Source organism: Cyprinus carpio, chromosome A16 (assembly GCF_018340385.1).
Source record: "Cyprinus carpio isolate SPL01 chromosome A16, ASM1834038v1, whole genome shotgun sequence".
Taxonomy (NCBI): domain Eukaryota; kingdom Metazoa; phylum Chordata; class Actinopteri; order Cypriniformes; family Cyprinidae; genus Cyprinus; species Cyprinus carpio.
The window spans coordinates 10,422,816-10,448,458 of NC_056587.1; the positions used below are offsets into that span (position 1 = coordinate 10,422,816).

At 36.3% G+C, this 25,643-nt stretch overlaps 3 protein-coding genes across 4 annotated transcripts; 1 reads left to right on the forward strand and 2 right to left on the reverse strand.

Annotated features, from left to right (window-relative positions):
* The first annotated feature begins 98 nt into the window (after positions 1-98).
* Positions 99-10,410, forward strand: LOC109072951. Its single transcript, XM_042771903.1, is given in 24 exon segments — positions 99-403; positions 746-850; positions 929-971; positions 1,058-1,133; positions 1,472-1,690; positions 1,775-1,862; positions 2,200-2,352; positions 2,503-2,600; positions 2,802-2,823; positions 2,826-2,955; positions 3,180-3,281; positions 3,491-3,574; positions 4,056-4,700; positions 4,750-4,857; positions 6,025-6,087; positions 6,300-6,551; positions 6,901-7,146; positions 7,255-7,500; positions 8,103-8,285; positions 8,365-8,537; positions 8,621-8,650; positions 8,735-8,791; positions 8,880-9,068; positions 10,060-10,410. Coding segments are annotated over 24 exon segments (3,426 nt in total). The 5' UTR covers positions 99-346; the 3' UTR covers positions 10,117-10,410.
* A 110-nt stretch (positions 10,411-10,520) lies between these two features.
* LOC109072950 lies at positions 10,521-13,242 on the reverse strand. The gene has a single exon (XM_042772584.1). The coding sequence runs from the start codon at positions 12,749-12,751 to the stop codon at positions 11,957-11,959; it is 795 nt and encodes a 264-aa protein (XP_042628518.1). The 5' UTR covers positions 12,752-13,242; the 3' UTR covers positions 10,521-11,956.
* Positions 13,243-14,563: 1,321 nt separating this feature from the next.
* LOC109104943 (lethal(3)malignant brain tumor-like protein 4) lies at positions 14,564-24,362 on the reverse strand. Of its 2 annotated transcripts, none has more exons than XM_042772574.1 (21): positions 24,207-24,362; positions 23,315-23,431; positions 23,041-23,230; positions 22,743-22,953; positions 22,548-22,662; positions 22,394-22,445; positions 21,504-21,598; positions 21,231-21,335; positions 20,966-21,101; positions 20,086-20,177; positions 19,827-19,978; positions 19,681-19,757; positions 19,166-19,251; positions 18,596-18,706; positions 18,310-18,424; positions 18,138-18,219; positions 17,819-18,043; positions 17,656-17,717; positions 16,714-16,859; positions 16,554-16,616; positions 14,564-16,005 (listed from the first exon to the last, which is right to left on the reverse strand). In XM_042772574.1, exons 1-21 carry the CDS (start codon positions 24,294-24,296, stop codon positions 15,877-15,879), a joined length of 2,451 nt encoding a protein of 816 aa, XP_042628508.1. In that variant the 5' UTR covers positions 24,297-24,362; the 3' UTR covers positions 14,564-15,876. The 2 variants fall into 2 exon arrangements, with proteins under 2 accessions (XP_042628508.1, XP_042628507.1); XM_042772573.1 differs by having other exon boundaries at positions 18,120-18,219; positions 24,207-24,340.
* Between the last annotated feature and the right edge of the window lie 1,281 nt (positions 24,363-25,643).

Here is a 25,643-nt window from a genome sequence, read left to right on the forward strand (position 1 = left end):
GTGTTGATCCTCCACCCTTGTCACAGTGCCCTCACTCATTGCTTTAAACAGGCATGTGTATTTGTATGTGAGTTGGGGGGAGGGGGTCATATCTTTCTAAAACACTCATAGCACTATCACAAAATGGGACAGTGTAGGAGGGCAGGGCCTCTTATGATGCCGCATACAGACGTGTGCTGCTACAATACAGAACCACAGTAACATGAACGTGAACTAAAGAACAGTTCTGAAGAGAACTGAACTTTTGCAGCTCATTCCCTGATATATATTGTAGAGAAAAGGACAAGGCCGGCTGCATTACACCACCAGAGGAATAAATAGAAGAGAAGAGAAAAGTTTGATAGACATGTTGCAGTGCCGAGTGAATTTCCTGGACGACACTTACTTTGTGTGGGAGCTGGAGGTGCAAAGATCTTCTTTCTGTTTAATGATAATAATATATCTTATAATATCCTTTTACAATGTCTCATAATAATAATGAATTAAGTTAATTTTTCTTACTCAACTAGCAAATATTTTTTTAAGTATAAATCTATCAATTAATGAGATTCATGCTTATAACAAGAACAAAACTATTAGTACATAAATAAATAATAAGGTATATTGACTAGAAACCAGTCTTATCTTACTCAGCTAAGTAAATTTATTTTGTTTTAAGAATGCTTAGATATTTTTACTGTAAAAGATTAAAAGACATAAAAAATATAGATATTAACAATAAAATTCTCTTTTTTTTCTTCCACAGAGAAATGCACTGGGACAGGATCTCTTCAGTAAAGTTTGTGAACACCTTGACCTGTTGGAGAGGGATTATTATGGTCTGGTCATGTGGGATTCTCCTAATACACGGGTATTTATTTTTTATCGGACTGACATATAGAGATTTTTATTCTTTTTTTTAAGTATTATCATTTTGTGTTTATTTCAGGTATGGCTGGACTGTGCTAAAGAGATCCGAAAACAGATAAAAAGTATGTTTTTTTGTTTAGTTTTTTAGTGAATGGTGAAGATTCTTGCGTTTTCATCTCTGCATCTGTTCCCTGTATGTTGGTTTCAGGTCCAGTAACTGAATTCTTTTTCAACATCAAGTTTTACCCACCCGATCCCTCCATTATAGCTGAAGACATCACAAGGTACAATAAGACACAAACTATCCAGATATACAAAACCTGAAACTGAAATCTGACTTATTTACACTATTTTCTAATGTCTCCTCTGTTGCATTTCCCACTTCAGATTTGTCCTCGTTGTCTCTGTATTATTGTTTTTTGCTTGGATTAGCATTTGTTGCATGTATTAAGTGTTTGTGAAGCAACCTTGAAATCCTGAAAGGCTTTATATGTAAATTTAGATTCAAAGTATCATTATTATTAAACATACAAATACACACTGAACTCCGTGAGACTGTTTGAATATAAGTTGTGTGTATACAGTAGTAACGTTGTTATGTTTGTGCGTGTTTTTTTGTCAGATATCTCCTGTGTCTTCAGCTGAGGAAAGATATTCTGACTGGCCGTCTGCCCTGTCCATCAGACATCCTGGCTCTGCTGGGTTCATACACAGTTCAGTCAACAATTGGCGATTATGACCCGAATCTCCACAAGAACAACTATGTCAGTGAAATTGTTCTTGCACCCAATCAGAGTGAGGAGTTGGAGGAGAGAATAATAGAGCTGCATTCTACATACAGGTCTCCTGCACCATCAAACTCACACATATGTCCTCTAACCCATACACAACAACAGACATTTGTATCATTTCTTTTATTACACAGATTCATGAGTCCTGCTCAAGCAGATATGCTTTTCATTGAGAACGCCATGGGACTTCCCATGTATGGAGTTGACCTGCATCCTGCCAAAGTAATTATATTCAAATTCGGAATATTTTTGGAATGTCTTCATAGTATCCCATCCCAAAAATGATAATTCTGTCATCATTTAATTTACTTCTACATCTTTTCAAGCCCGTATGACTAAAGTCAGTGGGGTCCAAAACAACATTGGACATTTACTCGCCTTCTTTTTCCAAACATGTACAACTTTCTTTGTCTTCTTTTTGTTCCAAAGATGAAAGAAAGTGGGCTTGAAACGACATAAAGGTAAATAAATGATGACAGAATTTTTATTTTTGGATGAGCTATTACTTTAACGTCATGAACAGTGCACATTTTTAATTTAGTGTTTGATATGCTCATAGGATGTCAACGATGCAGATGTGATGCTCGGCGTTTGCTCTGAAGGACTAATAGTATATGAGGATGAAATTAAAACAAATATATTCGACTGGCCCAGAGTTCTTAAAATCTCCCACAAACGCAGCACCTTTCTTCTGAAGATGCGCCCTTCTGAGGTATTCATGCACACTCATTTTCCATTTCTTTATTTTCTGCATATGTTAATGTTGGATTATGCATTCCTTTTACTCATCTGGTGTAGTGACAACAAAAAAAAGTTTTGTTGTGATTATGTGGATTACATTTTTCCATGTGACCTGATTTAGCAGGATGAGTTTGATGGTGCCATCAGCTTCAGTTTGGCCAACTATAGAGCCTGCAAACAACTGTGGAAATGCTGTGTGGAACATCATAGTTTCTTCAGGTAAGTCCCATGTATGTATGTGTATTACATAACCAAGGCTTAACAAGGTGCAGCAATGTTTGTATTCATAACCATTTGAAACACAAGGGGGCGCTCCAGTCAAATATATGCAAATACAGTATTCTCTAGTAAAAACATGTTTATTGAACATACTTGGGAAGTTTCAAGTCATAAGACCATACCTCTCAATGTGTTTCTCAGAAACAGACTTAAAGACAAAAAAACACAAAAAGAATCCTGACCTTGGGTTCAAGGTTCCGTTACCATGGACGCACTCAGTCTGAGTGTCTGAAGGCCAGCGGCAACATCACTCGGGCCCCTCCACGATTCACACGTTTCATCATCAAGAGAGAAGGCAACTAGTGATTGATTGATTGATTGATTGATTCATGCTTTAGTTTGGTTAGATGTTTAAAAAAGTAGCTTTTTATTTAGTTGTATAGATTTGTTTTTAGATATTAGCTTTTTATTGATGTATTTTTTGTGGTAATGTGTGATTGACTAATTAAATGTTTGTTTGCAAACATGCAAGTAGTTGCTTTAGTTGGACAAAGGTAAATATAATAAAACTCTTTTCAGTTAATGAAGAAATCCTGGATGTTCTAAAACAACCAATTCGAACAGAGTTGGATGACTGGTTCCTGGTCTATGGTCCAGAAAAATGGCACATTTCTACATCAGGTGAGGCATATTAAAATAATTTAAATAATAATCTAAATGAACAAACAAATACATTTGATCTCATGCCAAACACATATTAATTTAATTTATTTTAATAAATAATTAATGTGTTCAAACATATACATAGTCATTTGCATTATACAATTTTTGGTCTAGTCTTTTCCTTTCTCTTTCTTTTTGAAAAAATTTAAAAATATTTTCCTGTACAGATGATTTGATGCAAGAAAGCAAGAAGCTGCAGAAGTGGAAGCATCATGCGGATGATTGGTGTGTCCTCCTTGACAGTAGCCCATGTAAGTCTTTTTAACACTCCCAAAAGACCACTGTGTACATAATAGAAGGGCTTCAGTGGGTGCCATACATCCATGGCTAAATAAACATGCAGATAGATAGACAGATAGATAGATAGATAGATAGATAGATAGATAGATAGATAGATAGATAGATAGATAGATAGATAGATAGATAGATAGATAGATAGATAGATAGATAGATAGATAGATAGATAGATAACATTTTTTTTCTGGAGCTTGAATCTAACTTAGACTTTCTCACTTTCACCACATACCAAAAAGTCAAGCCACCACTGGTAATCAACCTAATTTGTTGACATAAGGATAAAAGGGCAAGCTGGGCTGACATTTTCCAAAACATTCACGAAGAAATTTCCCACTGGACTGATGTGCAAAAATATATATTTTCCATTAAAACATTAAAACATTGCCTGAAGGAAAAAGCTGTGATTGATGGTAATTTTGCTTTATTTTGTTCCAGTTTTACTATCGGACATCCAGCAGCCCCTTAAGACTGAAGAACAGAGAGAAGATGTGAAGGGGACAGAGGAGAGGCTCACAGATGAGCTTGTGATAACACAAACATTTGAAGCTCAGGTCATCCAGGAGGGGTCTGACATTATTGAGAAAGAACTTCTTGATTTTGAATTAAAACAGGAAATCATGAAACCTCTAAAGGAGACACTAAAAGAAGAAGTACTAGAAGTCAATGGAGAAATAATACAAAGGGTAGTAATCGCTAAACAGTGGACACAGGAGGTCAACTCTTTAGTGGAATCACAAGAAGAATTAGACAAAAAGATTGAGAGTGTGGAGATGTTGGAAAGACGTGTAATGATCACTGAAAAGAAGACACTGGGATCTAAGGGCACTTTTGAGAGATTGGAAATTGTGGAACAGAGACTTGAAGAGGTGGACGCTATTGAACGAAAGCTAGTTGAGGCGGAAGAGCTGAGGTTTGGATTACAAGAAGTGGAAAGTTTTAAACAAAGGTTGCAGCAAGTTGAGAAGGAGGAGCTTCAACGAGCAGAGACAGATGATTGGTACATTTTACTTGATCGCATGTCATTGATGCCTTCTGCTACCCCCACAGGTATGTCATGTGACTGTGCTTCTGTCACCAGAAATTGAGTTCACTGCTTTTCATCAAATGCTTGAAATGCTTTAAATTTCAGATTTGCAACAGATAGTATATAACCCCAAACCAATAAAGAGATATGACGACTGGTACATTCTATTTGATGTGATTCCACAAACCATGGAAATATTACGCCCCCTTCCAGGTATACTTGTACATTTAATTACCCAGCTCTCTGAAATACTGTATTCAGATTGGTCCATTACACCATCTAGCTGTCAGATATATCATATTTACCATCATCCAACTAAAACAGGGCTATTCAATTATTTTCATTTGAGGGCCAGATTATCAAATAGAAAATTTTAAGGGGGCCATCCGGATCTCTTTCTGGACATTTTTCTGTAATTAGTCGTGATTAATTGCATATTAATATATTATCATAATTTCACATTGAACCTTGAAATTAATGTAGAAACAATATAAAGATGGTATTATTTATATGTGTGTTTAATGGCATAGCTTTACTAAGTTGCCTATTTTTTTAACAAAGTCCAGTATTTTTGATACCAATACTGCTATTGATGTCTCTATTAAATTCATTATCACCTCAATTTTTGCCATCAATTATAGCCATTCATCATTACAGTATAATTGAAAGCCATTATTTTTAACATTTAATAGGCTCTGAAAAATATTACAACTTTTAATTTAAGTGAACTTAAAAAAATCTTCAAATAAACATTAATCTGTATTCAATCTACAAAAGTTGATCAGCAAAAGTTAATCAGTTAATCTTTTTCTTTTGTCCTGTGATTTACATCAGTGAGAGACTTCATCAGATTTCACTTTAAAGCAGCGCTGTCACTTTAAAACCTGACTCAGTTATCCATTAGTAGTGACAATTGCTGAATTTGGAACCACATAGGCCTACAAAGTAGTTACTATCAAGGCTGGTTCGCACAAAGAAAGATAACTATAACAATAATCATTATACTGTAAGAATAGTGAAGTTCACACCACAACTATAATGATAATGACAGGGGAATCGTTTTCAAAACCTTTATATCGTTCAATTTTTTTCTTAGTGAAAGCTATAAGAAAAAAATTGATTATTTTAATAATGAAAATGCTCATAAAAAGCTAATTTATAAAAATAAACTAAAATTGAAATTAATATTTCATGTTCACATATTTATTCGGAGAGCGACTGTCTATAGTATTACTTATAAGTTGCACCTGTACCTGTGATTAGCTAAGCAAGTGTGTTTTTCCTGACCACACTTTATTATAACAATAGAAACATACATAAATAGGATTTTAAAATACTTCTCAACAAATTTCAACCACTAAAATGGGTTTCTGTGACCAGATGTGAGCAGATTCATTCCTGCTCTGCTGGCTCAAATGCTAAGGAAAGAAGATGAGACTTCAGGTGATTCTTAAAAACATATAGAGTTGGAGCATGTCTAATATTAAGCAGAATGCTTTGGAGCGGCAACGGCAAAGGCCTGATCGCCCCTTTGCTTATACCTAGTTTTCTGCACAATTAACGTAGATTGATCATAAGATCTTAAAGACATAAAGGGCTTATACACCTGTAAAAGATCTGACAAATAAGATGGTGCTAACCCAAATAGCCCTTAGTGTATTCACAGCTGCGAGGTCCAAATATTGAGCTGTATGAGGCCAAAGAGGAGGTGATTCAGAGCCGAATGAGAACAGAGGAGCAAGTGACTGAGGTGATGACCATGAGCACTAAAGAACAAATAATAGTGCCAGAGAAGATGACGAGCATCATACAAACCCCAGAGTTTCCAATCGTGCCCAGAGACACTGATGACGACTGGTTTCAGCTTTTTGACAAAGTGCCGTATGAGCAGAAGAGTTTCCCATCAGGTACAAGTAACACACATAACGGACTCTATCACATGCATATAGCAACAGTAATACAATAACATAAACAAATAACTACAAAAAAAAAATGTATGGCTAGAAGAAAACTGACTTAAAGACTTATCAATACATTTGCAAAATCATCATTATTTGATGATTTCATTACATAAAACTTTATTATAATTAAAAAATGTTTTTACCCAAGACTACTATCAATATTAATTAGTACATGCTTCTCATAAAAGCAAGTTTTACATGTTTTTTTTATGAATTTATGGCACAAATAATTTCACAATCTTCTCGTGATGGAAAACACCTACACAAACCCCACTGTTTACTGTGCTTCATTCAGATGTCAGAAGCAGAGATTTTGAGGTGCTTGAACTCATCAAAGACCAGAGAGTTCAGAGAGTGGTGGAGGAGCAGATGAGAGAGAAAACACTGATCACTGAAGAAAAAAGATTGATCATTGATGAGTGCAGAGAGAGAGCTGACGTTGATCTGCCGATGATTCCTGTCGGGGTTCAGGAGGAGGATGATGATGATTGGTTTGAGCTTTTGGACACAGCACCTCCTGAGATGAGGAGCGTCCCTTCAGGTGATTACAAAGGCTGCATGTTTTATTCTCTATCCTATCCTGGCATTGCTTCAGGTGAGAAACATATTATAGCCTAATTAGTAAAACCCTTATATGTTTTATCTATAGTTTCAGTGGCTACTGAAGAGCGCAGGATGAAAGAACAGGAAGACAGAAGAATGAGACAGCAGCAGATGAGAGTGAGAGAGAAGGAGGAGGAGGAGGAGGAGAGAGTAAGAGAACAAGAGAAGCGAAAACAAGAGCTGGAAGCCAGAAGAGTGCAGCCAGCTATTACTGTGAAAACAGAAGCACAGCCTCAGATTGAAAAAGATGACGACTGGTTCATTCTTTTTGATGTTTCACCAAACGAATCAGGTACATACACAATTTCTATATTTTTAAATATGCACTACTGTTCAAAAGTTTGGCGTCAGTAAGGTTTTTTTAATGCACACTAAGATCAAATGTACAGTAAAAACAGTAATATTGTGGAATACTAAAATTACTTTTTTTTTTTACTAATTTAATATAATTTTTAAAATGTCAATTGAATTTTCAGCATCATTACTCCAGTCTTGAGTGTCACATGATCCTTCAGGAATCATTCTAATATGCTTATTTGATGCGCAAAAAAAAAAAAAAAAAAAATCTTATTTTTATAAATGTTGAAAACAGTTGCTTAATTTTTTGTGGAAAAAAGAACTCTTGGAACAATATTTTGTAACAATGTAAAAGTCTTTTGTCAGTTTTGATCAATTTAACGTGTCCTTGCTAAATAATATAATTTTTTTTTTTTCGTTTTAAATAAAATCTTACTAAATCCCAAATATTTTGTGATTTTTGTAGAATTCTTTAGCCATCAAGTAGAAGTTTTTATATACATATACAAAGTAACAACATCTAAGTGAGATCAATTATATATTATCACACAATTGGCAGTCTTTGTCAATAAATTCATATTCTCTACTCTAATAAAGTTGTTGCAGATGTCCTTAAAGTGGACAGGAGGGCTGAGGAAGAGAAGAGGAGAAGGGAAGAAGTAGAGGAAATAGAGGAAAGAACAAAAAAAACATTGGTACCAGAGAAAAAAACCGAACAACTGCAGACAGAAGTGGAGGATGACTGCTTTATCCTTCTGGGCGTTTCCCCTAAAGATTATGGTATATGATTCGCAAAAGATGTCTCTAATGTCAGTCCATCTTACCATGTCATCCTGAATATTTCTTTCTCTGTCTCTAGTTCCCACTCTTCTACCCACACCTGTTATTTCCCCAGTGGCTCCGCCCAAACCCCGCCCACAGATCCCAACTGACCAACCACTGACTTCCACTCCAACCACACAACATGTGTCCATTATAAAAACCTATCAGGAGAAGACAAAAGACATATGGAACATCACATTGGAGTCTGAGGTTACAAACACACACATACTACAAACTGCACATACACAAAGTTTCAATCCTCTAAAGGTTCAATCCCCTCTCTCTCTTAGCAGTCTGAGATCGAGTCGGTGCTTATGAGGAAGGTGAAATACTCATCTGTTTCTATCATTTTTGTCACCTTCCTTCTTATCCAGAGCATATTAATCCACAGTCTTGTTTTTTTCTAGATAAGAAGAAGTGAAGGAGAGAACGTCTATATTCGTCACAGCATTCTGATGCTGGAGGTGTGTGAAATTTATATTGGTTCATCCGCTGAAGATTTAAGAAGGCTTGTCTAGTCTAATCAATCCTGCTCATATATGCTCTTTTTAGGATTTTGATGTGTCCTATGAGATGATTTTGAAGCACTACGCCAGCATTACTGAACTTAAGCGTGACTTTATGGAGGTCAAGCAAGACTTCGGACCAACTGAATGGGACAAACGTCTCTTGTCATACTCACCTACAGCCAAAGCTCAGTTCCTGCATGCCAACGAAGAGATACTCATGAGAATGGGCTTAGTAAGTTACATACATTAACAAGCTATCTACAACAGTGGTTCTCAACCAGGGGGCCCCTACAAACTTCCAGGAGGGCCCCATAAGTCAAATTAACATAATCCTACATAAAATACTAAAAACACTCAAATTAAAATATGATATTTTTGAGTTTATTTAGTTTTATTACAACCAGCAGTGCATATCAGCTTAGATTAGAGGGCCTTTGAATATTGTCTAGGACAGGGGGGGGGGATGTACACCATCAAGATGTGAGAGAAACACAGAGATGGGTCCAGTTTCAAACAGCTTTATCATTCCACCTTTTCGATTAAAGGGATACTCCACCCCAAAATGAAAATTTTGTCATTATTCACTTACCCCCATGTCGTTCCAAACCCAAAAAGCTCCGTTCGTCTTCGGAACACAATTTAAGATATTTTGGATGGAAACCTGGAGGCTCGAGACTGTCCCATAGACTGCCAAGTAAATAACAGTGTCAAGGTCCAGAAAAAGTATGAAAGTCGTCGTCAGAATACTTCTCCTGCCATCAGATGTGCAATCTGGGTTATATGAAGCGGCGGGAACACTTTTTTTTTGTAAGCGAAAAAAAAACAAAAATAACGACTTTATTCAGTAATTCCTTTGTCTACGGTGTGCTGTGTATGCTCTTCTGTATCATTCGCTGTTTTATTTCAAATCAAAGCTAAATACATGTAGAAACAGCGCATCCTTGTGGTGCGGATGATATAGAAGAGCATACACAACATATGGTGATATGGAGAGACACAGAGGAGACTGTTAACAAAGGAAATATTGAATAAAGTCATTATTTTTGTTTTCTTCGCTTACAAAAATTGTGTTTGGAATGACATGGGGGTAAGTGATTAATGACAAAATTTTCATTTTGGGGTGGAGTATCCCTTTTCTGTCTCTAAAGTCTTTCCAAGGAATGAGTTTAAACTGAAGAGATAAGTCAGTGAACCCATGTTGACTGTAAAATCTTCTTTTGCAGATTGAAGACAATGGGAAAACAGTCTTGTTTCGCCCACAAGAGCTAATATATATCTGAATTTAAACAGCTTGAACTTTGCATATAATCACTGCTGATGCTGAAACATTCAAGTATGTGAATATGTTGAAAAAACAAATGCTTTGCATGTTCTATAGAATATAATCCTCTTTTGCATTTAATTTAAAATTGCTGTTAATAGTTGTTTCCTTGTACAACAGTAGATCAAAGCATCATTTCATTCGTGTACACTGAGAAAAAAAAATCTCAGGCTTACATTTTAGTTTCTTTTATCTGCTTACACCTATTCAATTATATTTAAAAGGAATAAAATCTGTCATATGCACTGCCAAATTTGAGGGGTTTATTCTGAGAATTAACTTAAAAATCTAAAAAATCATTCTTATTTTATTTTACTTAATTTATAAGTTAATTTATTTTGTTTTAAGGATTTTTTTATACAGATATTTAGCTGTAAAACAAGACAGAATTACTAATAAGGAAAGACTTTATACTGTTTAGTACTGTAGTCAACTTCCACCAGCAGGGGCTCACGAGACCATACTAACCAGACCATCCTTCATCCCTTAGTGTATAGTGAACTGTTAAAGTGACTTTTAATCCACATTACTAAGCTCTTTTGCTGGGTACCAGACAGTTGTACTGGTTTTGCAGCAATCGCACAATTCAGGGTTAACCTAAACTAATCAAAATGAACATTAGTCACTACTGTATGACTGCATGTGACTCACAACACTTTGTGCTGTGACTTCTAGAAGCTTGTCTTTCAGTCTCTAACAATTTCAACATGCTGGATGCAGAACTGTTAAGACAGGAGAAGAAGCTGTTTGTATGCACACGTGTCTATTTATGTGTCTCACAGGTGGCCGCCTTTCATATTCGCGGTGACATTTATGTGAACTATAAAGACCAGCAATACATACAAACACAATGACACATAGTGCAATCTCTATTCTTTTGGGCATGTGTGGGTGGCACCACATTAGAAAATAGGATCATACATAATTGATTACTTAACATTCACATGAAAAAAAAACATCTACAAAGCCTTATGTAACTCTCTCAAGTCAGGTAACAATCTATCAAGCAAACTACAATAAAGCAAATGCGTTTTACAAAGCAACTATATGAAAAAAAGACACCGGAATAAAGTAACAATACAAAATAAGATTTATTCAAAAACTTCAAATTTCTCATCAAATCTCTAGATACTCATCCACTTACATGAAAATCAACTATTTCTCTCAGAAAATCCTAAGCTCAGGGTTAACCTAACCTAAGCTAAAGTGATTTTAAAGTGACAAAAATGTAATTTGGGGATGGGAGTAAAATACAGAGTTTCTGGTTAATTGTGAACCGATTAATAACGAATCTTAAAATCTCAAGATTGATCTTTTACTCTTTTTAGCACCATAGTAAAAGAAATAATCTTTAACCCGAGTTGTGAATGTGAGTTCTGTATACTGTGATTTAATAAAAAGACTGTGTACTGCGACCTGATGACACCAAACAACTGTTTAGATAAAAAGAAACACATGACCAGTATAGTCTGATTCATGAACAAATGACTCTTATGAGCTTGTTCTTTTAAGTGAATCAAAAACATACAGTGCAACCAACCGCTGAATCCTGATTCATGCAAATGAGTGGGTTCAAAATGACAAGCTAACTTAAATCGATCTCAAACACTATATTATTACAGCAATAACAGTGAAAAAACTGTAAGCAAATTGGACCTTATAATGGAAATACACCCAAATGAATCAGAATCGAATCAAATTGAGAAATCTGTTCTATACTCAGCCCTAACATCTTTTGGGTTGAATATATTCAATATATTCACTATGTGGACTTTAATGAGGACAACAGTCATACAAGTCTACCGATCCTTTGGCTCTTTTTGTTCAATGTCATTAGACGAATCTGCAATGTTCACTTGTGTTAGCTCCACATTTGTTATATTTTCCACTCCCAATTTGTTCCGGTATGTCCGTTCAGGGAGAGGTGGAGGCACTGGGTCTGAGGAGCCAATCAGACAGTCATTGAGTTTAATGACAGGCAAGGCCAATCTTTCCATGTGTCTGCGATCTCGGAGGGGTGAGCCGGTTTCCAAGTTCACTTGACTGGAGCTACATGAGCCAGAGGATGGCGAAGAACACTTAAGGGTAGGAATTCCAGCCCCTTCTTCTAAGCAATGGACGTTGAGTTCAGACAAGTCCAATGTATGTGCGTTGGTGTTGATTTCTGTTTGTGAGAAGCGTTTTGAAGGATTATTCCTGTGAGTTTGTACCAGTGGCAGGATCTCCTGGTCATCTTTATGTTGGTCTCGATCATGACGTTGTTCTCGGTCACGATTTTCATAGAGAATTGTATTGGCACAAATAAAGATGAAAAGCCCCACCCCCATGATGACAGGACCAATCAGCTTCAGTTTCTCTGAAGAGGTGCGTCCTGTTGAAACATGATGTGGGGTTTGTCTGCGGGGTTGATTGTTCCAGTACCCCACCACTGCGACGCAGATTCCTGCTATCAGCAAAACACCAGCAAACAACAAACAAGCCCCTGGTGCAGATCGAAAACGCAGTCCGCTAATCACAGGCCCTGTATCTGACCTTAAGGGCGGAGTCTCCAACTCTGGGGCTGTTATTGAGACTTTTTCATTTACCTCAGGCATTCTCCTAAAACAAAAGGCAAAAAATGGGCTAATGTACTTCAAATGCTCAATAAAGTCACCCAGAAAAGATACAAAATACCAAAGGAAGATTTAAATATAAACTGCAGTCGGTTAACAAGTATAAAGAGTGAGTGGGTTATTCTCACATAACACATTTTATTTAATAAATGTATTATTCAAAAATTATATAAAATATACAAGTATTTTATATAAATAGAAAAATAATATTTTATAGAATGTTTATCATATTACATGTATATATTATGTTTATATATTATAAATGATAATACTGAGAGTTTTTGCACATTTTAAGCATGCATCATTACAATAATCCTAGTTTCTCAGAAACATTTATTTGTGAGCAAGACAACTAATCTGTCACAATCCTTTTATAATCCTTTTTTTATTATTTGTTTGTACTTCCAGTTCCTCACAGGTTTACTGCAAATGCTGTCTGATCTCTGCTCAATAAGGCTCGTTCTAGCTGTTTTCTTTGTTGTTTTTTAACTATTCTATATATATATATATATATATATATATATATATATATATATATATATATATATATATAAACACACAATAATTGCAATCAACAATATCATGTTTTGTTTTTTCAACCTACAATAAAAATTTCCTACCTTGTTCTGAAAATCAGACCTGTCTGCTCAGGAACTATATTCAACTTTTTTTCTACTTTTTTATTTTTTTTTAGCACATCTAGCCACGGACCTACAAACAAATCAAAGTCAAACTCGCACTGGCACTGCAAAAATGTTATACAAACATTTATAAACATGTTTTTATTTTACATTTATTTTAATAATAACCAAATATAAAACCATAAGCTACACTATTTTAGTTTTTTTCTTTTCCACCCAGCTGTTTATTCATATAAGGTCAATTTGTAGGCTAACCAAAGGTCACCAGAGGTTCCCTCAAATATTTCCTATCGTTTTTTAAAATTGCGTTAAAGGTGGAGTTTGGAGTAAAGGTGGAGTGGAGTTACACTTTTGAAGGGAAATCAACATGAAAATGGCTTATTCACTGCTGTCCCATTACAATAGGACTGGCAAAAGTTTTTAAAATAAAAATACACATCAGAGAAGCAAACTTTGTGGGCATCATGTCTTCCAAATTATATTACGCAAGCGCAGTAAATGTGGCGAGTCTGTTTTTCAGTACACTTCTTTTCATTGCCTTAGTGATCGTGCTGTAGATATACAGTAAGTCCACACATCATCACCTGAAGTTCAACTCATTTAAACTCACCTCTGTTGCTTCTCCTCCACTGAAAACACATGGTTTACGGTCCGTTTCAAAGACGCGCGACCGCGCACTTTGCATCGAGTCTACTACCCACGATGATGAGAACGCTCAAATCCATTGAGTCTCCGACCTTAGCGAACGCGTGTATCCTGAGCGCGAGGGGAGGCGCATTTACTTTAAACCGGCCAGTGAAGTGAGAGTGAGAGAGAGAAAGAGAGAGAGAGAGAGAGAGAGTGGTTAAAGGGTCATGGGAACGTGTGCAAGCCCGCTGGGTCCCACGGTGGGCAAAATAACCTATTCTTAGAGTCTCAAAGGACCTATGCCCATTTCATGCCTTTTACTGACGGACTGAGTTTGTTAGTATGTATTATATTTATGAAGCGAGATTAGTCTCAATAATAATTCACGCAAAAGACACGATGCACACATGCGTTGTCCAATTCACATGCATGAAACCTAATTCAATTTATTCATTATTCCATTGAAACTGGACCAAAAAAAACAAACAAACAAAAAAAAAAAAAAACAATCAGTCACACATTAAAGTCTATTTGGAGAGACATTTAATCTACAAACACACACACAAACCAAAGAAAACAATCAAAATCTGATATAAACTCATCCTTGACCCTAACCATTTATTACTTGTAATCAAATGCGTCTGCAGACTATTATCTATTCATTCAGTATTTTAGTTTCTGTACACCCATTTTCACATTTTTCTCGTTTCCAACCCTAACTGGATCTATTATTCTGAACCTAAAACAGCCTGCATAATGACAACTTTGAGAAGCACTGCAAATCCAAACCAGTACATGAATATGAAGTGATTCCAACATGTAAAATCAGTTGTAGCAGAGCTGAGATTTACAGCTGTATTATACAGCAGATGTACAAAAACTTTTGCTCGATGAATGACAGAACAAAATGTCTTACTATTCAGGAATGCATGTACCAGGCAAAATGTCAGGGTCTCAGAGTCTTAAAATACACACTCACACACACACACCCCTCATTTCTATTCCCAACTCTATCTGCAGTGTCTACTGTGTCAGCACACTGTCCAGTTCAATATACAATTTCTTCAATTTACAAATGCACTTTACAAGATCAAACATTTCATCTTAAGTAAAACAGAGAGATTCAATTCCAGATTTGCCCAGAGCAAGAATTCCCTGACATTAGATGCAAGTACACTTTTACACATTTTTCTCACTCACATGCTTGCAAAAGACTTACATACTGGCATGCTGGCACACACACACACACACACACACACACACACACACACACACACACACACACACACACACACACACACACACACACACAATCCTGCTGCCCTCTAGTGGTCTCAAACAGGCTCATTTGGATTAATTAGGATGTGTGTTCAATTACAAAGGTCTTTTTGCATTCTTACAAAAAAAATAAAAAAATTTTCAAGTAAACGCTCCACCATTGTGCCTTTTGTAATTAACCGTCATTGTAGCAACCATAAAAACATAAATATCAGCGATGAAAGAATCCAGTTTAAGCTTTCAACAATTTAAGGTGCCTCAGTGTAGTGTACTCACCCCTCCCAGAGTCTAATATGAATCAAATGTTCGGTTTCACAAGAGAATATCAGTCCTAATTTAGAGCGGGTGCAGAGTTTGAAGGGGAGACATCAAATCTATATCAGCCCTTAAGAGCTGTGATTTTTCTGATCGCATGAAGTTTGTTGAATTGGCTGATTCTGTCAATGTCTGTCAGTCATTAGGAGACCGATGATTGAACATTTGTCAGTCTGCTGGACGCATTGGTGGTGGCTAGAGCAACTTTCATACAAGTCTGATAGAGCAGCTGTTGCTGGGAGTCGTCTACTCCTCATCTGCACTCTTCAGCATGAGGATCGAATTATAAATTTTGAGAGCAGGTCCAAGCTTGATGCTCAGAATCTTAACAATGTCTGATTGAGTAAGAAGCAGGAAGGCCTCGCCATCAATTTGCTGTAGGGAAAAGTAAAACAAATATCTTAAATACATATTCACTTTATCTAAGAACAAAGATACTCACGGATTAGTGCTAAATGAGCCACACATACACTTACATTCAAAAGTTTGGGGTCTAGTGAGATGCAATAAATAGATCAAAAGTGACAGTGAAGACTTTAAAAGTTTTATTACAAAATTATATGTCCAAAGAATCCTGAGAAAAAAAAATGTATCATGGTTAAATAAACAGCACAACTTAACATTGATATTAAGAAGAAATATTTCTTCTGCACTAAATCAGCAGTGATGAATTCTGAAAGATCATGTGACACTGAAGACTGGAGTAATGGCTGCTGAAAATTCAGCTTTGACATCACAGGAATAAACTCAATTTTAAAATACATTAAATTTTTTCTATATTATTGATCAAATAATAAAAAAAGAAATTTCTTTCAAAAACATTAAAAAAAATCTTACAGACCCCACACTTTTAAATGGCAGCGTATATTTGCGAAGGTACTTTATGGTGATATTCAGGATATGTTTTTTTTTTCTCCATTTACCTCCTTCCTAAAGGTGGCAGCATGCTCTCTGCAGCCAGGCAGCCCTTTTACAAAACTCGTCACCTGAAAGAACAACATCAACAAAAGATACACAATAAAAATATATATTTAGAAGACCTCTTTAAAAGCTTAGAACTTTTCCAGAATTATCAAATGTCACCTCTTCTGTGTTCCACTTGGCCACTCTCTTGGCACTGAGGCCTAAAGCTTCAGGCAAGAGTTTCCCATGCTTTTCCCAACACAGATGAAACCTCGGTGGCTCCCATCCACAAAACACAGACTCATGCAGGAACTCCTGAAGAGAATCTACAACACAAACAGACTTCATTCATGACATGCCTTGAAAACTTGTCCACAACACAGAAAATGGTACTAGATGAAAAATATATGTGGCAAGTTCTTAGAAATGTACTTGGTGTATTAATCCTTTGTTTCATATGGTGTTGAAAATTTCAACACTTTCAAGTTTAAATGTCTTGACTCTTGTGACTGGTGTAACTATTAGTAAAAGTAATATTTTAAATACATGTGAGTGTACACATCTTGATCATTATTTTTTAAAAAAAAGTTTTAAAATATATTTTTCAAGGTAAAACTATTTTTGTTTTACAAATATTATGAACAATTTTTTTAGGTTGTTGAGGACTTACAACACATGATATTTTACATATAATTAACTAGCGTATTCTTGTTATAAAAAAGTCAAAGGGGGCCTGCATATGCATGATATAATTTCCTGTTTAATGTTTTTTTTTTTTTCTGGTCATGTTAGTTGCAGTACATGATTTTAATTTGTTGGAAAAAAGTGAGAAAAGAAAAAAAATTCTAACAATAAAATAACAGACTGTGAACTACTTAATAAATGTTTTTTCAAGAATTTTGTTCTTTTAATTAAGCTTTTTTCTTCATTATGATTTCATGTTTGACTTTATACCCTCCAAAAATATCAAATTAATTTTAATGCAGACATTAAAACATTCTTATCATAGAAGAGGTGTATTCAAGTCACTAAATATATTAATACATTCTCAGAGCTTATGGATTATCCATATATTTCAGCTTTTTTAAAGATGAAATATCACAAAATCTGATCAATCTGTACCTTTCCCATCACTTTCCTGCTTCACCTGAGGTGGCTTGACACATTTTGGAGCGCTTCCAGACCTGAAGTACAGGAGGAATGAGAAAGAGATGAGGAGTGAAAGAGTGTGTGTGTGAGTGAGAGAGACAGCAGTGTAAAAGTGTATATAACTCATGACACTCACACTACGTGGTCACGCACTGAGCGAGCTTGTGGACAGGCGTCCGTGCTGGTGTCAGGGGCTTCAGGGGTGCCGGCGCTGGGTGTGGGAGGGTGTGTCTGAGTGAGTGTTTCAGCACGGCGGTGGCGCGGGGGTCCACTGAGCGTGACCGGCCTCTCCCCGTTCAGTCTGTCTGGCACCAGCCCGTCCTTATTCAAATTCAAATCTGAGTATGGACAGCTCACCGCCCTAAATGGGAAAGAGACTCATTTGCATCTGAATGAACATTATGGGTTGAATTAGTAACAGTATGTGTATAACTTACGTGTAATGTGTCCCATACCGAGGTCCTCTGATGTGTCCGACTCCACTGCATCCTGGGGTTGGGCAGCCTTGTCCTGGAGGCACTGGAGAATCTCTAGGACCTGATATGGTTACAATAATGAGTTTGATTATGAGTCTGGTGGGGCCATGTGTGGAAACACTGTATGTAAATGTGCCAAACAGTATGTTACCGTTGGGGTGTTGCAGAGGATGACCCGTCTTCTGACACCAGCCTACTGGGTGCAGATCTGGGCTATCAGCATCTAGCCAATAATCATACTCCTCACTCCAGCCATCAAAATGGATCTAGACATAAACACATAGAGAGTTAGCAATGATATACTAACTGTATTAGCATATTAAATACCATAAAAGTGAATAGATATTAATAAGTGACTAACTAATATAAAAAAAATTCATTTTGGTTTTTAACTATACTATATTAAAGAGGTAATACAGATACATTTGTGTGTAAACCTTGATTCTGTGGTCTTCTACATCAGAGATGGTGGCTACACGGATAAGCATGGCATTACGTTTGTCCACTGCTTCCACCTTCATCCCGATTTGGAAACCATGTGGTTGTCTCTGGATGGCCAATGATCAAAAGTCATTTACAATGCAAATAAAAACATGAATGAATAATAAATAACTCAAATCAAAAATATGTATAAAACCACCGCATATTACAATTGTTTTATTTACCCCCAAAAAACAAAAATTCTAAATGTTTTCAACAGTAAGAAATAAAAACCAAATGTGATATACTAATAAATTTGAATTACATAGAATATTAAATAAGTAAACAGAAAATCTGATTAAAAATAGCACATATTTCATTTATATTACTGTTCTATTATGGTGTTTTTTTTGTCAAACAGTCCACAACTACAACTGTTTTGTAAATTTTATTTCCATGTTATACATGCTGACTCTGCACTTTTGTGTCACATCAACTAATAGACCTATATAATTTTACCATTTTACCAATTATAAAAATTATTTAACTACACCTCTCATGGTTCAGTGGGGTGAATCAAACCTCACCTGTTTAAAGGCTCTTGCTGGTGCAGCCTGGGCTCCAGTTTCCTCAAGGTACTTTTCCCAAGTAAAAACCTTGGGGGGCTTATAATCTATGACACAAAAATAATCAGACGTTAAAAAACCTTAAGACCACTTGTCATGCTCATTAGTTTGTTTAAAGGAAAACAGGGGAAAAAAAACGTCAATTATGGGGCTTTCGAATTGGGGTCCAGGAGCCACAAGGAGGTGTTAGGGGGTCTTTGGTAAATTTCAAACAAAACAAAATGAAAAGTGCTATACTAATCAATTTTTTACTGAATACAAAATGTTACAAAATAGATATAAATATTTTAATGAGATAATCTTTCAATAATTTATTTTGACTTTAGCTCAGTGACAAATCAAAGCACATTTAATTTTGGAAACAACATTTCATATTTATAGCATTACTACATTTCTCACAAAATAAAGTAGAATTGAATAATAAAATGTGAAAGTAATGTAAGTGATTACATCATATTGCATGAAAAGAGTCTCACCTGCGGGTGTAGTGAGTGTTAACTCCACCTCCTCACAGAACCCTACTGGATGAATGTATGGACTGCTGGCATCACACCTGAGAACAAACAGAATGCATTAAAACTTGAGGACCCTCATATGCCCAGAATTCTGCTCTCTAACTTACCAATAATCATATGAATCATCCCAGTCGTCAAAGTGAATGAGAAGCCGGTTGTCGACTGCAGCAGCAATGGTTGCTACGCAGATGAGTGATGGGTTCTTCCTGTCAACGGCTTCCAGCTTCATCCCTGCACGGAATCCTGACGGTGTGACCGACTAAATATGGCAAAGAACACATGGTTATAGAAGACAGCATGATCTCCGGGAACACTGAGACATCTCTGATATATATATTTTAATTGTGTGCATATGAAATGACATACTGTATTAAGACTCTTGAAGAGATGTTTGGGGGCCAGTTGACCCCTACAATTCTTTACATATGTGTTCCAGTTAAACTCTCCATCTCTGCAGCCTGTAAGCAAACATGCAAATATTATAAGAACAGCATATGCAATACATTTTACTGTTTTTTTTTGAATATTCTAGTAGCATATGCAATGACTCTGAAAAATTCTCCTTTCAAACAGAACATGTTTTTCCATTCCACTGTGCTACCTTTTCATTCTTTTGTCTTGTAAACACACACTAGATGACGTGTTTGACTGTTGCGCTCGAGTATCACTGCTTCAGTGGAATCTTGTGCATGACAAGGCATTTAAAAAAATTGGCACTCAAGTTTCACCTTTATTTTAAAAAAAAACATTTCGAGACCCTGCGTTTTTCCCCCCTCTATTCCACTGCCCACATCTTGAATTTTTCACACCAAAAAAATGTTCTGGTTGAATGGCCCTTAAGAGTGTCCCAAAAAAAAAAAAAAACTTCAGTTTTGTCCATTCCAATGTTATTAAACCACATGAAAACTATGTGACCACATTTCTGAACAAATAAAATAAATGATAATTTTATAATATATTTTATAGTTATTAAATTAGATTTTCAGCTTATTTTAATTAATTTATTTGTTTTTGGTATTTATTATTTATAAATAATAAGCGTGTCAATTACAATATATTCAATTTCAGAATATAACAACTAGTAGGACATTTTGTAATCACAACATTCAGAGTGAAAATTGAGTTTAAGTAGTTTCAACACATAAAGAAACATCTATAAAGCACATCTATTATGTTACAAAAACCAAAAATAGAGCTCTTCACTGCAGATTAATTTTGCAGTACATCTTTATTAGTACATTATCACCTTTTGGCAGCAACAGCTTAAGGCTGGTTTTCTCACACCAGCCTGGCGGCTTCACATCCCATGAGTCAGCATTTACCCAGAAGTCATAGCATTCAGGGTAACCATCAAAGTGAAGCCGAATCCTGTAGCCTTGCACCTGGAACAGAAGACCAATATATATCAAAATACAAATTTTACTATATGTACAACTAAAAAAACATATTTAGTTTTGTGCCCTAAAAATCACATTTCAAGTAAAATCACAGTAACTTTTGACTCTGGTTACCTCTGCAACAGTCAGAACGCAGAAGAGAGCTGGGTGACAGGGGTCCAGTCCCTCTAACTTCATGCCAACTTTAAATCCATTCCTGCTTTGAGGAAATGACTGGTGCTGTATTGCAAACACACACACAAACACAAAATGATTATTTCATTCAAGTAAATCTTTTCTAATGGCAAAAGTGGATTGACATCAAACCAAGAATCCTAATCAGGATCCTAATTATTCCATGTTGAATGTGAACAGAAACACAAGCTATATTTGCTGTGTGTCTCTCACCTCCTTAAAAAGTTTCAAGGGAGCGGCAATAGTTCTCTCCTCTTCCAGATAAGCTGACCAACTCCAGGTTTTCTTCTTAACCAGAGGTGCTGTCACTATGGAAACAGCGTCATAAAGCTGTAATTTAAATGGCTTACAAAAGCATCTAAATGATTATACATTAAAAAACAAGCATTATAATTCATAATACATAATACAATACAAAAGACAAGCTGAAACTGAGTGAAAATACACAAGACTAAATCGATCCATCTAAGTTGAGATGCAGCAATATTCAAATATAAATGTAATTGGCCAACACTGATAAGCCAATAATTTTTTTTATTTTATTTTATATTTAAAATTGTATATTATGGCTGATATGGCCAATATTACAATTATTTAACATTTTTTCTAAGTGAAATAAAAAGACTAAAATCAGTTGTCTAAATGCTACAGCTGAATTAAGGCATCATAACATTATAATGTACAGTACGGATATTCATTTTGAGATTTCAAAAGATTACATTTAACAGTATTGTTAAATAGTTAATGTTTTTAAAGATTAACTTGATTAATATCCAACATATTTAAAAAAAAATCTAACCTCTTTAGTTAGAATCCCTAATATTGGCAGACAACCATTTTGTGTATGAACTTTTTTTTACTATACTTGTGAGGGCCAAAGTTAAATAATATGACAACCCACTAGTGAGGACATTGCATGCATTACTGGTCCTCACTAGTTGAAAAGATTTGTAAATCAGACAGAATGTGTTTTTATTTAAATGTAGTGTTCTGCACCTGTTTCTGTGAGGGGTAAGTTTAGGGGGGGTAGGGGTAATATAGTGAAACAAGTGTGTGTGTGTGTGTGTGTGTGTGTTTGTATAAAATAAAATAAAATTACCAACCTAGTCTAGCAACTTTAGCTGCTCGTCTCCCCTTTGAGGATTTAACCTTCTCCTGAAAAAAAATAAAAATAACAAGTGAGCACATCCCAGTTTTTAGTACTTTTTAGTTAATACTGAATTGCTCTCCATTGTGTGAGGTAAGTGTGTGCATTACTTCTTCCTCCTCTATGTTGTCATCCTCCTCATCTCCAGATTCCATAAACATCTTCTTCTTCTTTCTCACACGTTTACCTAAACGTTCTCCTTCGACAGCCTCAGCTGGGGTTGACCTGAACACATACACACAGAGACTTAAATACAACACAGACAGTGCAACTGTTACAGCTCAGTGAATGTCAAAAGCATGTACCTGCCACTGGTAGGCTGTACACAAGGAGCGCTGCAAAATTTGCCTTGAAGAAAGGATTCACGTGAACCAGAGTGACCACATGACCTGCAGTTTGCAGTCGCCTCAGTCATGGGAACAATTGCATTGGGCACTGTACTCACACTGGGGCTTTCCACAGCGCTGGGGCTCCTGGTGTTGTTGACCCCTGCCTGCCTGTGGGGGTCAGCTGAAACTGAAAAAAGCAAGAGAAATGGAGTTCTCAAAAACAAATAAAGGGCAAATGATTTGGTAGGAATATGTGCGAGTTCCTGTTTCTCACCCACAGGACTTGTCTGATGCTCTGTATTTGACCGGGGCTTTGCAGTCTGATTTGAAGTTTTGTTCTGCTCGGGGGAATGAATGTTGTTGGTGCCTATTGTTTGAGGCTGTGGGCTTGTAAGCTCCGCCTCTTTAACTTTGGGCTCCACCTCTGTGACGATCTCCAGGGTGCCGAATTCAGTCATCCGAAACTAAAAACAGACCAGATATTGGGATTTTTCATCAGTACATTCCAAACAGACAAATATGTCCCCCACATCGCTGTATATTTGTACCCGAATGTCACTTCCTGGCAAGGTGGCTATGCCGTCCTTCCAATCAAGAGCGCTCATCATGTCAAAATCAGCTCCTGCGGCAGGACCATCAGTCGTAGATGTCTCTGCCATCTTTACCTATGATGAGGTTAAAAGAGAAAAATATACTGTTGCAACATGGACAGGCGACTGAAGTAAGCATTTGACCAAACTATGATTATGTATTACTTGATTTTTACTTGATATTTTAGAGCTTGGTATAACTACTAAAATGTATAACAACGCTTATAAAAATGTCAATGGCATTCATTTCAGTTAGTGACTGTGGGAATCATGGTTCTTCAACAAACAAACAAAACAACAACAACAACAAAAAAAAAACAATTGTTGATATGAAATATCATAAAAATATTCACTAAAAAAATTAGTGGTTTCAGTTTATTTTAATGCTTGTTTTGTCTTGTTCTGAATTATTTTAAGTCTTGAGGACTTTAAGCCCATCTGGTTGAGAACCACTGCTGTAATGCATCAGTGCTTATTGAGACCAAAAAATCTACTGAGTGGCATTGTTAGGTAAAAAAAAAATAATAATAAAAAAAAATATTAGCCTGAATGCACTGTAAGTCGCGTTGGATAAAAGCGTCTGCTAAATGCATAAATGTAAATGCATAGAAAACTTCCGACGCAATATAATGTGAGATACAAATACTTAACCTCCATAGCTTTCTAATGGATAAAAACCTCGAGTTGTTAAAAACTAATCACTGTAACGTTACTCTGATGTAGTGAGCGCGTTTACGATCTTAAACCGATCATGCTTAATAAGCCGAAAACGCACGTGGTCGTGTAAACGCGGTAACCCGTTTTCTTTTATCAAAGTAAAGTCATAAACGGCTAGTTTTTTGCGTCTTACTCCGATTTCGCGCGGCATGTAAACGCAATAACCCGCTTTTTGTCGGCTAACTGAAGTGCGCATGTGTAATACGTGACAGGAACGCATCATTAGTGCAGATTTAAGCGCATCTAGATGGAGCAAACGTTTTGCCTTTCATGACTCAGAAAATGATTAAAATGTGCTCTCATCTCCTGCAGCAGAAGAAGAAGTGGTTCAGTCAAAACGCTGCATTATAACTACATGAGAGGATACTATATGAGCTGTAAGTGTCCCGCTGACATGTTGCAAGCTGTAACATTATGACAAATGTATGGCTACTCGGAATCAAAAACGCAGATGATTATACTTTGACGTCACCAGAGGGAAATAACCCGATTTATTAAGAAAGTCATGTAAACGCAGCTTGCGTTGTGAGGTTACTGATGTGCATGTAAACGGGGAAAACTGGTTATTTTAATAAGCGGATATTTGTAAGTTATCAGCTTACTAATGTGCATGTAAACATGCTCAGTGATCTTCATAGGCCTGCTCATAATCACTTCCATCTGGCAAAGAAGGTAGGGGGGAAATATACTTTTAAATAGGCATATCAGCACACGTTGTTTTAGTAAACCAAATAAAACTTTCGTTTTCATTATTCAAATATGACGATTTCGCCTCGAAACCCGTGTTTTGACTGCGGCTGACACAACGCCCGCAACTCGGGTTTACGAAATAACTGCGCGGCGCGTGCCGTTCCGCCCACTTCCGCCAGAGGGCGACCGCTTCTCGCTGTTCGGATGCACCACGCACTTAAACGAGGACCATTATATGTATTTCTACACACGGTATGATGCCCATTTTCATGGGCTAGCAATGTATACAGACTCTTACCGACACACTTAAGCTACTTTGGTGGTTATTAATCGAGGAAAGCGATTAAAAGTAAAGTTAGACGAACAAGTTCAGCTTTTCCCAGTTTTAAAAGAATCTCGTGAAATCTTTGCTTTAAAAGGCTGCGGATACCTGCGATGACAAGTTAAAGCGCGCATACCCACGATCAGTTAGTTTCCAAAGAATTAAATCTTTATTTAAGCACGTTGTCATCCTAATACAGCAGGCAACAGTGTAATAACGTTCTTGACCCGCCGTTTTTATAAATCAGAATTTCTTAGACCGTACACTAACGGCAACCCCGCGAACATCACCTAAAAGCTCATCTGGTTTAATAAAAAAGGTCTGTTTTGATATTTCAAGTTTATTCTTAGCATAAATAAAGTGTAACGCGCGAGCGCCCATTATTAGCATTCGACTGACACAACAAGATGGCGGAGCATAGCAAAGCGCGGCCGACACGTTTAAAAGTATGTAAATTATTACACTTCTCTCCTCTGGTTCACGTCAGTCGGACATTCAACCAACACGGGAAACCCAAGTGCACAACTTGTTTTATTAAAACGCAATGTTTTCCCCTCC